Source organism: Pinus tabuliformis, chromosome 9 (assembly GCF_031772625.1).
Source record: "Pinus tabuliformis cultivar Carrire ecotype Pingquan chromosome 9, CPIR1, whole genome shotgun sequence".
NCBI lineage: Eukaryota > Viridiplantae > Streptophyta > Pinopsida > Pinales > Pinaceae > Pinus > Pinus tabuliformis.
The window spans coordinates 1,723,866,171-1,723,882,005 of NC_142307.1; the positions used below are offsets into that span (position 1 = coordinate 1,723,866,171).

Genomic DNA, 15,835 nt, shown 5'->3' on the forward strand with positions numbered 1-15,835 from the left:
GTTAAACCAAGCTTACGCAAAAATTTAAAAAAAACTACACACCTTTTTTCACTTTGTATAAGCCTGATATTGAGTCTGATGTATCTCTGTAATTTCGGATCATCCAGTTCTGAAATTGCGACCTATAGTAGCCTTCTGCGTCCTCTTTCCAATGCCATAAGTCTGACCCAAATTGGATTCTCCAAGGAAGAGTTATGTGAAATCTCCCACAGTGACTTGCTTCTAGACTAGTTCAGTAGAGCGAACTTGTACGACGTGCCACGAGTCACTGTTTCAACCTTTGGATCTGAAACATGCATACAAGAAACTATAGTCCGTCCTCTTTCTGCACCTTCTTACGAAATTTCAATCCGATCCCCAGAGAGAAAGTTATGACGATTTTCCCCAGGTCACATGTTTTGAATGTAATTCAGGAGTCTGCAAAAAGACCAACTTCCTCAGATCATATCTCTGCAAATATCGCGCGAAAAGCTCTGAAATTCGGACCCAAGGTTCATCGTGATTTCTTCTCAAATGGGTTTTTTGTGCGACTTCTGAAACGTCATAGAAAAAAGTTATAGCGAAAATGCCACGATGACCTGTTTGGAGCAGCGAAACCCTAGAATCCAAAGCTCTGATACCAAATGTTATGAAACCAGCTCAAGAAAAGGTAGAAAAGATAGATCAACGCCTTAGAATTCAGCCTCTTCGAGGGTGCAACCTCCTTTACATTACATAAATGAACAATTCTTGGATGATTTAAATGACAAAACCTCCTTTCTATATATAGGAGTCTAAGGAGTCACAATATAATCCAACCGACCTAACAATAATAATATAAAGCCACAAAAATAACAATAGAGGGATTCCATGGGGCACAGAAATAACAACATGGGGGTAATAGGGGCATAACAATATAAATAAGGGGTATAACTACAATAGTAATGGGGTAATCACTAGTATTATAGGGACCCAACAGTTTGTCATATTGAATCAATCATTTGAACTTTAAACTTTTATAGCCATAGAAATTTGAATCTTGAATCATATCATTTTTATAGCCATAATCAATTAAACTACCCCAAAGACTACCATGAAACTGCGATTGATTCAAGTACTGTAAATAATTTTAATGCCAGATTTGTGGGTTTGAAGCGAATGGGAAGATTGCATGGAATCTTGCTCTGGCACAGCTGAGATAGGGATTTGATTGTATTGTTTGAGAATATTGGAATGCTCGACAGAGCTGCAGAATGGTTTTTACAGACCGGCCTCGTTTTAGTATCTGCCCTGCGATTTTTGCATGCGTTTTACTGTATGGATTGCAGAGCCGGTTTTGCTCACATGAAGGCTCGACGCATTTAAGAAAGTACAGTCGATGCATTTTTTTATTTTATTTTGGGGTTAATTTAATTGTGAGATACGAATGCCCAACTTCTATTTTTTGGTCAAGGGTTCGGATGGAAGAATTCAAAGAGAAATCGTTGAAGCGGGGCAAATAATAGAAATTCAAGCGACAACAATTTTTGATAATAATACAAAAATTGATTTTTAGATTTAACAATCCAAAATCAATACAAGAATAAGATTTCTTTTATTTTGAACAAAAAACTGGACAATTTTCATAACAATCATTTGCTGGTCAATTGAATGGAGTTTTCCAGGACTTCGTTGAGTTGGAATATCCCTCTCACATCCATTGCAACATTACTGGAGCTCTGGTACCACAGTAATGGCAGAAGTGTCTTCAGGCATGTAATTTTATTAATCAGAAAAAAACAATTACATCTGGAATTTTGTAAGAGTTTACAATGAACTATTTATAAGTTCAATGTCCTAACTACCTCTAATTATGCAATAACAAGTGTCCACTTACAATAAAAACTATTCAAATAATCTTACTAACAATTCTCCTAAAATAGAGCTTAAGATACCACACAATTCTCTTTTACAACAATATACTAATTCTAAATATCCCCATTAAATAATTAAATATTTTAGATTAATAATGAATATTTAACATTTTGAATTAATAATTATTTTATTTTAACTTAATAACCTGTGATAATATTATTTTTGGATCGTCTAACAATAATGTGATATAGAGGCATGATTTTTACCATTTCAATAATCGAATTCAACATGCGATTTAGTTTTCTTGCTCGAAGGGTTTAAGATGTAATATTGCCCTTTCGATATAGACATGTTTTGTTTGCATTTGTTTAACACCTACATGGTTCACGTAAGAATAAAAATACTTGCAATGTAATTTTTTGGAATGCTTATATGGTTATGTTTTCCCAGCCTTTGCCCCCTGAGCAGTTGGAAAAGTTCAATCAGTTTTTGAAAAAACTACAACAACTCGAGGCATGTCTTCATGCAACAAAGGGGGGTCTTCCACAAGGTTTCGATGAAGACAAAATACGTCAGCTTGAGAAGCATATAATAATATCTTTAAATGGTTTGAGGACACGAAAGCCTGCTGCACAGCAACATGAAGAACAACGGCAACTTCAATTACAAAGTAGCAATAGAGCGCAATCTGTGCAACAAGCATCGTCTCAGTTTCAGCAATTAGACAAGAATGTTATTCAACAACAACAGGTCATATCACAGGCTTCTTTGTTGCCAATACAGCATCAGTCTGCACCTATATTACCGCAATCAGGATCAATAACATTGCAGCAAAACAGGATAAATTCACTACCACCAAATAGCAGTGCATTCCAACAACAAAAGCGGACCCTAGTGCAAATGCAAAATCACCCTCAGCATATCGTCCAAGCAAAACAACTAAAAGAATTACAACCGGGCCAACAGCAACATCCCTTATTTCAGCAGCAGCAGCAAAAGATGCAACATTCCTCATTTCAGCAGCCGCAACAGGTGCAACATCCCTCGCTGCAGCCGCAGCAGCAGCAGATGCAACATGACTCATTTCAGCAGCGGCAACAGGTGCAACATCCCTCGCTGCAGCCGCAGCAGCAGCAGATGCAACATGACTCATTTCAGCAGCCACAACAGGTGCAACATCCCTCGCTGCGGCCGCAGCAGCAGCAGATGCAACATGACTCATTTCAGCAGCCGCAACAGGTGCAACATCCCTCGCTGCGGCCGCAGCAGCAGATGCAACATGACTCATTTCAGCAGCGGCAACAGGTGCAACATCCCTCGCTGCAGCCGCAGCAGCAGCAGATGCAACATGACTCATTTCAGCAGCCGCAACAGGTGCAACATCCCTCGCTGCGGCCGCAGCAGCAGCAGATGCAACATGACTCATTTCAGCAGCCGCAACAGGTGCAACATCCCTCGCTGCGGCCGCAGCAGCAACAGATGCAACATTCCTCATTTCAGCTGCCGCAACAGGTGCAACATCCCTCGCTGCAGCCGCAGCAGCAACAGATGCAAGATTCCCGATTTCAGCAGCAGGAACAGGTACAACATCCCTCGTTGCAGCAGCAGCAGCAACAAACGATGCAACACCAACAGAAAAAGCATCAAGTTGCTCAGCGAGCACAAATTAACAAACAGCAAACTGCACGTGTTCAACCGAGGAGTGATATAAGTAGTCAAGTTAAAGCTGAACTGACTAGTGCATTCAAACCATCTTATGTTCAACAGCGGCAGCTGGGTCAACTCTCAAATTATCACCAACAGCCACAAGAACAGCAGCGTCAGCAATTTTATCAATCATCACCATTGTCAGCCTCTTCGTCTCATCTTCTTGAGGTCTCTTCTCCTGAAATTTCTCAGCATTCCACTCCCCAGATAGATAAACAGAGTCTAAAAACATCACCACCACAGTTTCTCAAAATTGAAAATCCCATACAGCCTGCCACTTCCTCTTGTGTGGCGTCCTCACATTCAACTCTTCCAACACCTTCGACCCTACTGGAGAATATTGATGCGAAGTCTGCTTCTGTTGTTTGTTCTGTCTCAGCTACTCGAAGTGGTCAGGGTCTTCAGCAGTCTGTTACTACATCCGCCAATACCCAGTCTCTAACTGTTACTACATCAACCGATACCCAGTCTCTAACTATTGGCACGCCAGGAATTTCTGCTTCTCCTCTTTTGGGCACATCCTCTCCCAACATTGCACAAAATCCTGTTAGTCAGGATGGATCTCAAACTATGTCTCGTGGGCTCATTATGGGCGAGAAAAAACCTACAGAGCGTCCTATCGACCGTCTAGTTAAAATGGTACTTATTTCCTGAACCTCGCTGTTTTATTGACTACGGGCCTGAGAATTTTCAATTATTCACATCTAGTTTAAATAATGATCATGCAATTTTCACATGCACTTATGATACATTTTTGTCATAGGATTTTAGTGTTTGCTTTCCATTGAAAAGCAGCCTTCCCTAGATTTCCTCTATTTATTCCTTTGATTTATTCTCAAACAACATTGAAAAGTGTTTTTTAATCATCTTCATGCACATTTTATTATTTATGATCCAGTAGTTCAGATGCTTTTCCTTGCAGGGACTATACCTTGTTGGTCAATATCTTATCACATGAAAAATAGTGTCGATTCAAGCAACATTTAAAAGTGTTTTTTAATCATTTACATGCATATTTTATTATTTATGATCCAGTAGTTCAGATGCTTTTCCTTGCAGGAACTATACCTTGTTGGTCAATATCTTATCACATGAAAAATAGAGTCAATATATTGTAGGTATCTGGGGGGTGATGGTGATGCAGGGTAGTGAGGTTTTATAGGTATTAGGTGGTTTAAAAAAGGATTTCTGTTAAAAATAAGGGATGTTTAGTAAAAATATGATTTTGTTTGTTGGAAAAATGCATTGGGAGGGGAGTTCAACAAAAGGATTTTGAGAGGTATTTATCAATATCTAGTGAAATCAGAGGTTCTCTTTAATATCCCATGAATGCACATGGTATGTAACAGGTTTACTGTGTGGGGACCCTGTTCTTTCCTCTTAGCTTTTTCCTCTATATGGGGGGTGTGGGGGGATGCTGCTGTCAAAATCACTCAACGCTTGCAAACCTGGGCTCATCTACTCCCACTTTGGGGTTTTGAATCTGGGTCACTGCTTATAGAAACCAATCACCTCGCTCTTGCTGCTATACTATGCTTCTTTGGTTTGGTTCTACCAATCTTGTTCCAGTAGAAATTGGATGAAAGGTAACACTGTGCAAACTGCAAAAGGGTTGCTGAACATTGACAGAAAGCAAGGAATCAAAAGGAGAAAGCAAAATGCATATGCCTTATTGATGAATAGTTCAAATATTTAAGCTTTGAAAATTGCACAATACATATGCATGTGCAGAACATCCTTATATGATATATTTGAATTTTCTTCATCTACTCAAGGATCAAGGCTGGCCCGAATTTCTGTTTCCAAAAAAACCACAATGTATATTGTAGTTTTTTAGTGTTGGTTGGAGATTCCCTAGTAGGCATTACTATAAACTCTAAAGGACTAGAAGAATATCATGTTTACTGTCTGGGATAACAGTGCAGAGTTTGCCTACTCATGAATAGATATGACCGACCTGGTCCATCTATTAAATGCGTTTTTGAACTGGAACGGGAAAAGCTGGCCTGTTCATATCTCAATGATCTGGTCTTTAAAAAAATACAGGAAATAATTAGTTTTTTATGAAAAAAATATTTTTAAGATTGGAAATTTTGAAACCATGATTCCAAACCATTGGAGACAAAATATGCAAAAGTTCGCTCATCTGTATACCATGTGAGGGTGAATATATCGAAATGGCAGTGTGTTAATTTTAGGTATGTTCTATGCTAGAGCAATTTATTTCAATTTTCACAGTTAGCTCAATATCTTTTCCAGATTAGCAATCGCATCAACATTAAAGTAAACTACAGATATAACATAAATATAAATCGCAAAAGACAAGCCAAGACAAGAGGACACAAGATGCGGCGCTAGCCAGGGACAAACCCCAATGTGGGGGACCCTTGATCAATTCTTCTTATATATTCTTCAATAGTTCAGCAGAGAGAGAGAGAGAGAGGGAGTACATTTACCACTGAAGTCAACACTTTGACTTATCTAGATGAGAGCATAGATCATCTCTAAGAAGATGATACATGAGATTTGTTGAAGGCATGCTGCTTCAACTGATTCTCCAAATGACTCCTTCACCTATCATCGTGCTGCATCTTGTCATCATGCTGCACCTCACCGTGCTGCACCATGCTACACCCATCATCACAACGCTGGACCACATGACTGCTGCACCTAATGCTGTACTGCTGTCCCATGTGTCATGGTTGAACCATGTTGTCCATGTTTTCTGTCCCATTGTTTGCTTGCTGTACCACTGCATGCTTGATGTACTTGCTGCTAAGTACAATACAGTTGTCTCAATGTTAGTTTCCTCTCCCTTGCATGCTGCTGTACCATTGCATGCTTGGTGTACTTGCTGCTAAGTACCATACAGCTGTCCCAATATTAGTTTGCTGTCCCTTGCATGTTGCTGTACCAATGTGCTATACTTGCAGGACCATGAACTTGCTATATCATACGGCTGCACCTCACCATTGTGCTGCCCCTCATTATGCTATGATACACTTCGTCACTATACCCATCATGCTGCAACATTCATCATCATGCTTCTACAATATATCAACATCATGCTTCTTCAATGTATCATCATCACTGTTTTGGCGCTTTTCTGTTTGTTGCATTGCTGGACTGGTTAGGGCATTCTCAAAGTAGTCCTAACAAGCTTCAAAATGTGGCCAGAATAGCCCTCCACAACTGTGGATGCCTTTCTAAGAGGGAGGAAAGCCTTGGCTGCAATGCTCTGCTGTTCCAACCCCTATTCTACCCTTCGACCTCCTCTTATCTACTGTGGCTTGCTACAACAAGCTGCCCCTTCGCTGCGGCAGCCCTTCTAAGGGATATTCCTTCACCTAACCACCCCAAAACAATCCCCCTACCTCTCAACCTCAAGATGTGGGTTGCGGTCCTCTTCAACAGCTCCTCAACCTCTTGGAATAGCATCCTAAGTCGTTGCTGTTCTCTTTTAGGCTTGCTGTAGCTAAGGTATATCCATACCACCTTTAGGATAACATATAGGATTCTTCATAGGCTACGTTAGGGCTTCTCAATAGGGTAGCGTTAGGGCTTCTCCATAGGGCAGCGTTATTCCTTGGGATCTCTCCTCCTACTAAAACCCAAAGACAAGTAGAGAGGAAGAGATCCCAAGTGTGTGTGTAGAAATGACTTGAAGGCCACCACTATTTATACTAAAACGTTGAGCGCAAGTGGAGTTTATTTGGTTGCTAGCCGACCTTGACGAATTGTTCCATAACACAAATAAATTCATATCTCCATGAATACTTATCGGAATCGGATGATCTTTAGATCGATCCTACACCTCTCGATGAGAGGGATCCAAGAAAAATATCAGCTGCCATTAAGAAGATGACCCACATGGAGTTTGGCCCTAGTTTCCAATTTTAACACTCCCTCTCAACAAAGGATAACTCCATCCGCTAATCCATATGTCCGACTGTACTATCTCTGCCATTAATGCCTTGCACTGCTCTACTTTGCTCTGCTGAACCATGAAGAAGAAGAATTGATCGAGAATGTCTCATACCATTCTCTACTGACCCGAAGTCAATTTCATATGAAGAGTGTGTGTCATACCACTCTTACTGACCCGAAGTCAGTTTCATTGATCTTAGATCAATATCACAAGAGAGTGTCTCAGACCACTCATATTGATCCCAGATTAATGGAGGTCATCCTAGCATAGGGAGTACCGTAGATACAACGATGCGTCCATCGACAGTACTACTAATGGTTCCTAACCCCATTTCCTTACTCATTGGTCAGATGAGAGGTACTTCCCATGAGTCTCAAACTGCATGGGTAGGATGCCTCGATAAGAGAACTAATCATCCTGTCCCACAAGAGAACTAATCATGCTGTCCCAAAGTCGCCATGGGGTATCACAGGGGAAGGTTGAGCCATTCACCCTGTACACAACACACCATTAGGGGAGGATGAGTTGCCCTAGGGTTGTGTGTTGCTCTAGTAAGTACCCCAAGCCCCCCACAGCTCCCAGAGCTCAATGCATACAACATGCTGGACCCTTATAAGAAGGTCTCTCAATGATTCCAAGTTGTTCGGGAAAGTCGCAGATTTGATCTTTCCCCGCAACGTTGACAAAATGTCTGCGACCTGTACATTAGTCTCAATGTGATGGAGCCTCCTCGCTTATCGACTTACAATATCCTAGATAAGGTAGTATCTGATGTCTATCTGCTGGAGCAATCATCGAATACGAGATTCTTCAACAATCGAATTCCCCTCGGGTTATCACAGAGGATCATGGTGGTATTCATCATGTGTATAAACAACTCACTAAAGAGCTTCCACAACCAGGCAGCTTCATACGAGATCATACTCGTGGCTATGTATTCAGTCTCGGTGGTGCTTATAGCAACTGACTTCTGCTTCTTTCTCATCCATGATATCGAAGCAAAACCCAAAAAGAACCAGCACTGAGAAGTGCTCTAGTGATCCTCCACACTGCTTGCCCAGTCAGCATTCAAATAATCATGCAACTTCATATTTCCGGCAGTGTATCTCAATCCATGAGAGATTGTGCCCCGAAGATATCTCAGAAGATTCTTGGCACCAATCCAGTGAGGCTCAACCAAATATGAGCTCACCATGCTAACTGCAAAACATATATTCGGACGGAAGTTCACCAAGAACATCAATGCAAATGAGTTTATGAAACTCAGAGGTATTTCCAAAATCTGGTCCGGCATCACCACCATATAACTTCTGAAAGTTAAGATCCTCGAGGTAGTCACGGTCTTGCAGTTTACCATTCCATATGCGGAATCTAACTCCCTCTTACTTCTTCAAGTGAGAGGGTCTGCACCTATCAAAAATAGGTCGTTCTCAGAAGGTGCTGGTATGAGAGGTCTATCATCCACAACCTTCAAACAATGGTTTGGATTAGCTTCACTCTTAGTGAATCGCAGCTTCATCTGATAGCTATCAATCCTTTCATATCAAACCCGAGGTGATTTGCTTCAAGCCATAGAGGACTTTCTTCCACTTGCACACATGAGATTCCTGATCATGAATCTCAAACCTCCTTGGGTTGTTCCAAACCTGTGGACTTGCTACATGAGGGGAATGGTCCCCTTGTGAGATTTTCCTTCAGTACATCTCAGACATGTACCTTCATGCTCCTTTTGAATTCAGGCATCCCTGTCATCATCTGACTCACAGACCTCCGGTGTTATGTGTCAACTGACATGGTCCCCAATAGACTTTCTACAATTTGATATAAATTGCCAACCCTGAACCCATGAGTAAAAGCATCTTTGCAAATTCTATTTTCAAACACGTACCTTTCCATCGATGAATGCCACCTTGAAACCTTTGACTTCCATTGCCGAAATGGACACCAGGTTCTTCTTGCGTTTAGGTACATAAAAGAGATTTTGTAAATGAATCAAGTTACCCTCATTCAATTGAGGGGTAACACCCTTTTCAGGATAGGTGGCATTGGCTCCAAGTATAATCCCATGAATGTTTCCATCTCTACCAAATTAGAGAGAGAGAACCCTTCTATCCGATGGAGTGCCTTGAAGTATTTCAGTCAATAAGCCAGATTCCCAAAGAATCTGAAGGAGAGGGCCAATACAAGATAACACTTCCTTATTTTATCAGAAACAACATTTGATTCTTCATACCTGGGGTTCCTTGCTTTCTTTGAAGAGTTGGTTGTTTCCTTGATGACCTGCATCACCTTTCATTCCATTGATCATTGAAGATGTCCCTGGAATGATTGTTATCATCATCAAGTGATGTGTCCTTGCTAGTCGGACAATCCTTCGCATAATGGCCGAACTTATTTCAACCAAAGCATCTGCCTTTCTTTCCACCTTTAGATCCGGACTTCCCATAGAAGTGATGTTCAGGTAGGCCATTAGAAACTTCCGCTGCACCATTCTGATAATATTCTCTGCTTTGACTTCACCGTTGGTGAATTAGAAGAGGGATGAGGAATCCATTGATCCTTTTGTCCTTTCCCAACTGTCTTCGGTGATTGCTCTTTCACTCTTGCTTGGGCTTTGTCTTCACCTCAGCTCCGATACCATGTTAATTTCAAGTATGTTCTATGCTAGAGGAATTTATTTCAATTTTCACAGTTAGCTCAATATCTTTTCTAGATTAGCAATCACATCAGCGTTAAAGTAAACTGTAGATAGAACATAAATATAAATCGCAAAAGACAAGCCAAGACAAGAGGACACAAGATGTGGCGCTAGCCAGGGACAAACCCCAATGTAGGGAAACCCTTAATCAATTCTTCTTATATGTTCTACAATATTTCAGTAGAGAGAGAGAGAGTGCATTTACAACTGAAGTCAACACTTTGACTTATCTAGATGAGAGCATAGATCATCTCTAAGAAGGTGATACATGAGATCAGTTGAAGACATGCTGTTTCAACTGATTCTCCAAGGTGACTCCTTCACCTATCATTGTGTTGCATCTCATCATCATGTTGCACCTATCATCACAATGCTGGACCTCATGACTGCTGCACCTAATGCTGTACTGTTGTCCCATGTGTCAAGGTTGAACCATGTTGTCCATGTTTGTTGTCCCATTGCTTGCTTGCTTTACCATTGCATGGTTGATGTACTTGCTGCTAAGTACCATACAACTGTCCCAATGTTAGTTTGTTGTCCCTTGCATACTGTTGTACCATTACATGCTTGGTACTTGCTGTTAAGTACCGTACAGTTGTCCCAATGTTAGTTTGTTGTCCCTTGCATGCTGCTGTACCAATGTGCTATACTCGCAGCACCATGAACTTGCTATATCATACTGCTGCACCTCACCATTGTGCTGCCCCTCATTATGCTATGATACACTTTGTCACTATACCCATCATGCTGCAACATTCATCATCATGCTGCTTCAATGTATCATCATCACCACTGTTTGGGGCTTTTCTGTTTGCTGCATTGCTAGACTAGTTAGTTAGGGCATTCTAACAACAGTGCTAACAACGTTCAAAATGTGGCCAGAATAGCCTTCCACAATTGCGGCTGCCTTTCTATGAGCGGAGGAAAGCCTTGGTTGCAATGCTCAGCTGTTCTAACCCCTATTCCACCCTTTGGCCTCCTCTTATCTACTGTGGCTTGCTACAGCAAGCTGTCCCTTAGCTGTGGCAACCCTTCTAAGGGATATTCCTTCACCTAACCACCCCAAAACATTCCCCCTGCCTCTCAACCTCAAGATATGGGCTGCAGCCCTCTTCAACAGCTCCTCAGCCTCCTGGAATAGCCTCCTAACTCCTCATTGTTCTCTTCTAGGCTTGCTGTGGCTAGGGTATATCCATACCACCCTTAGGATAGTGTTAAGGCTTCTGCATAGGGCAACATTATTCCTTAGGATCTCTCCTCCTACTAAAACCCAAAGACAAGTAGAGAGGAAGAGATCCCAAGGGTCTGTGTAGAAATGACTTGAAGGCCACCTCTATTTATACTAAAACGTTGAGCACGAGTGGGGTTTATTTGGTTGTTGGCCAACCTTGTCGAGTTGTGCCATAACACAAATAAATTCATATCCCCATGAATACTTATCGGAATCGGATGATCTTTAGATCAATCCTACACCTCTCGATGAGAGGGATCCAAGAAAAATATCAGCTGCCATTAATAAGATGACCCACATGGAGTTTGGCCCTAGTTGCCAATTTTAACACAATGCAATACACATCAACAACAAAATACATAATAAATGAGACTCTAAATGGCCTCTAGGGTCCAAAAACAATGCTACAAGCTATGGGGCCACTGGCCTACAAGTCTACATATCAATGATCAACATGATCACTCCTCGTCGTGATCAAATTCATCACCACTACTGGACATGTGATCATCAACAAGAGCTCAATAAACATCATTTGTCTCAGAGTGCGAGGACTTTTCAGACTCCTCTGCAACCTTAGTAGTAGTAATAATAACAAAGCTAGACCTAATTGAAGCACGAGTTGGTCAAGTTGCATGACTAGTACCTTCCATTGGTTGTTTTCATTTGCTTGATTTAGGTACTGGTTCTGGTTCCACTAACACTACTAGATTTGCATTGGGATCAACCCCCTCTTTATTGCATGGCATCAATATCAAAATCAACATCAAACTGTTATGAACATAATTTATATAAAATAATATAAATAATAATAATAACAATGATATTAGATCTAAGACTTTTGAGATCCATATTGATAAAGAAATTGTCTTACTGATTAATCACATCATTGAATTTTGGTCTATGAAAATTCAAAGATGTCATTAATCCGTAAGACAATATCTTTATCAATAACAATCACAATAATGATTAATCCTATAGCTGCCAACTGATTTCGGACTTCCTGAAGCTTTGATAGCAACGGATCAATGTGTTCTGCTTTCTCCATCCTTGCTGATCTTAGCTTCTCCTCCAAGTGCATCTTCCGCTGCTTGGAAGATCCTTGATATAGTGTAGCCAAGGCATCCCACATCTCTTTGGCTGTCCGTTTGCCAGCGATGTGACATACAATGTGATCCCTCACTCCATTGAGGATCAACTGCTTGGCCTTCACCATATCAACCTTGTACTTTTTGAGTGGATCTACATCACCGAGTACAACTACCACACTATCGACATACATCTGGAGATCATGCTCATCCAGAAGGCTTGAGATCCTAGCCTTCCAGATCACATAGTTGGATGCTCCATCCAACCGATCTTGATCTCTCAGCCCGTTAGTTGCCATCTCTGCCAACAAAATGTCGAACTGCCTCCTCTCTCCTCTGCATTGTTGCTAGGCTATCCTACGCACTCCCTACTGGAGTTGGTAGATCTGCTCCTCTCTACTGCTCTCAGCAATTGAGAAATCAAATTCCCTGTCCAGGAATTCTCTGAGGAAGAAATTCCCTCGAAAAGTGTCTCCTTCCTTCCTCTGATGTTTTTCTGCCCTAGCGATTGATGCAAAAAGCTTTCACCTGAAGACTGCTCTACGCTGAAGCTTCTGTTGCATTGCTCCCTCTGTTGCTGACAAATCTTGATCTGGAAATCATACCTCTCTGTCAACTCACTCATAGAGATATTTTCCTCGAGAATCTTGCCCTCCTGGCTTGGACTGCGCAATCCCTCTGGGGATTCGATCTACTGCCTATGCAACACTTTGATCTCCCTCATTCTCTTCAATGTTGGACTCTTCTAGTTTGCTCTCTTGCTTCACCTATGCTTTGATACCATGTGAAAATTCGAAAATCCATTCTGTTGTCGCACAAAGTGTCTAGGCACCGCGAAAACGCTCAGAGTAAGGGCTGTCACTCTAATCTTTACTCACTCTGTTTAGACTCTCTCCTAGACAAGTCAAGGGAGGTAGTCCCTAGGGTGAATAAATGAGGGTAGCCTATGGAACACGAGCTCTAGGAAGCTTAAAGATGAATAACTTGAAGAATGTAAAACAAGTCCTGGTTAACAACGATGGATAGATCAAACAATTAAGACAAATAAGACACAACCACAAGATAGAAATGATTTTAGTCCAGTGCCTTAATATTCAGTTAATCATAAACCAAATGAAAACAAGTTATTTAGATAAATTTGTAAATGTAATAGAAGTGACGATCATGAACAATTAGATCAAAACCTTAGCATGCAAAAATATTCTAGCAATTAAATTTCGAAAAAAATTAAATACCATGAAGAACCATGAAATTCAAATGCTAAGCAATTCACAATCCTAGAATTAAAATGATTTTTTTTTAATGACACAGATCTAGGAAATTTGTTAATTTTCCTATAGTCAATCTTTAAATATGATTTAAGTGTGTTTGATCATAAAATTTTCCCCTTTTCAATATTCAAAGTCAAAAACCCTTAGCATGAATAGAAACCCAAGCATGAACTTTAGATTAAAATTTTTAATGCTTTCCTTAGGCAATTTGTTTTTATGTGCTAAGTTTTATGAGAAACTTAATGTGGCAAATGTTTAATAAAATAAAATTTTAATGTGACAAAAATAATAAAAATCAGAGGGCTTTAATAAATTAAAATTTTTAATGGGCCATAGGCTACATAAAAATCTATTTTTTTTTAATGTGAAAGCGTAAGATCTTTTGATTTAATTCATTTGAAATTTCGAAGTCACTAATTTTGTTTGTTTGTTTGTTTTCGTTTAGTTTTTTAATTTTTAAAACAAAATCAAAATAAAAAAAAGAAATCAAAATGTAAAAATCAAAGTCATGAATTATAATTGAAAAATTAAAACAAAAAACAAAATCAAAACAAAAATAAAAAGGAAATCGAGAAGCCACAACCAAAACAAAAAATCGCATTTAAAATGAATCTAACCAAACTAACAAAGGTAAAAAATCAAATAAAAAGAAAATGAAAATGCACTAACCCTCATGCATACACAAAATAAAAAAAACAAAGAAAAAGAAATCGAATTGTTTGAGTGTGTGCAGGTGTGGCAACGACAAAAGCTTTGAGCTTGGGCAATGGCCACAACGTAGGTTGAGAGGAGGGATGAAGCCTACGCGAAGGAGCAGTGAGACGATTGAAGGATTCTGTGAGGGGATGAGGAGTGTGGACCAAAGCTAAGGAGATGGGGGTAGAAGAGAAAAGGGAGTTGTGGATGGACATCGAGCAAGAAGCGACTCTGTTTGGCAGATTCGTGGAGCAGTGAGGGAAGGAAAAGCTGCAGGGTAAAGAAAAACACAGGCAACAAGATGAAGAAAGGGCAACGAGGTAGAAGTTTCGACAACAAAGATAGGGAGCTGCAGACAGGGGTTTAGGCAAAAAAAGTCGAAACTTTCAGCAGATTGAAAACCCTAGGCAACAAAATAAATTTTGAAATTTTCCAAAGAGAAACACAGCAAAAAGTTGGTAGCTCAAACCCTTTAAAAAAATTTGAGAAATTTTTAATTAAAGTGATAATCTTTTGCTTCAGATTTGTCCTTGAAACACTTATTAAATCTCCAGATTTAAATTTTAAAACCCTCGGACTGTAAAATTTTCTGAAAAAAGTGTTCTTGCAAAATGATATTGAGGTCAGATCTTACCCTCCATGGCTTGGATTTGGCTTCAAATAAAATTTACCGTTTATATCTGTACCTGCAATGACCAAAACAAAACACCCAAAAACTAGATATACAAATAAAATTGAAAAACCCAAAAAACCCACGTTAGAGAAATATAATAATTACAAGCTGAAGGCTCTAAGTAGCTAGATCTATCATTATGCCGCACATAAATTAAATTTTCTTTTTTAAATTTTAAAAGGAGGTGCTAACTCGAAACCTTCATGCATCACAAAACAAAAATATTATGATAAGCCCGGAGCTAATTTAGTTGGGTTCTTCAGGAAACACAGATCGGGAGTTGGCTGGTCCAACTGAAAACTTCCCCTAACGCCCGATGATCTAAATCAAGATTTCCCTGCAAAACTCGATCCAACCATTAAAAATAGAGCGAGAAAATAATAATAAAACTTAGACAAATAGAGATACCTGCTATTACGTTCAAAATTTAAATTATTATTCAAACTCCAACGACTGAGCAAGATACCTGTACTCAAATCACTCTTCAGAAGCTATCATCAATGGCTTTAGAAAAAATTATGCATAAAATAAAACATCTTACAGTATTCCCATGAAGAGTAACACCAACAAAATTTAACCCAAAGTCTTTCTTTATTATCCAGAAAAAAGATTACATTAGAGCTTCTTGCTTAGCACACGACTCAAAGATCGGATGAATTGGCTGACAAATGACCTCCTATTTAAAGATAAATCCTCCAACGGTTAGTTTGAGT

The 15,835-nt window shown here is 39.9% G+C and overlaps 1 protein-coding gene across 1 annotated transcript in view; it reads left to right on the plus strand.

The window, feature by feature from the left end:
* The window catches only part of LOC149155587 (uncharacterized), a 210,696-nt gene that overhangs the window by 120,798 nt on the left and 74,063 nt on the right, over positions 1-15,835 (plus strand). Inside the window, exon 6 of the mRNA XM_089440763.1 lies at positions 2,284-4,179. Coding sequence (XP_089296889.1) covers positions 2,284-4,179 — 1,896 coding nt within the window. The remainder of the gene's footprint in view (positions 1-2,283; positions 4,180-15,835) is intronic.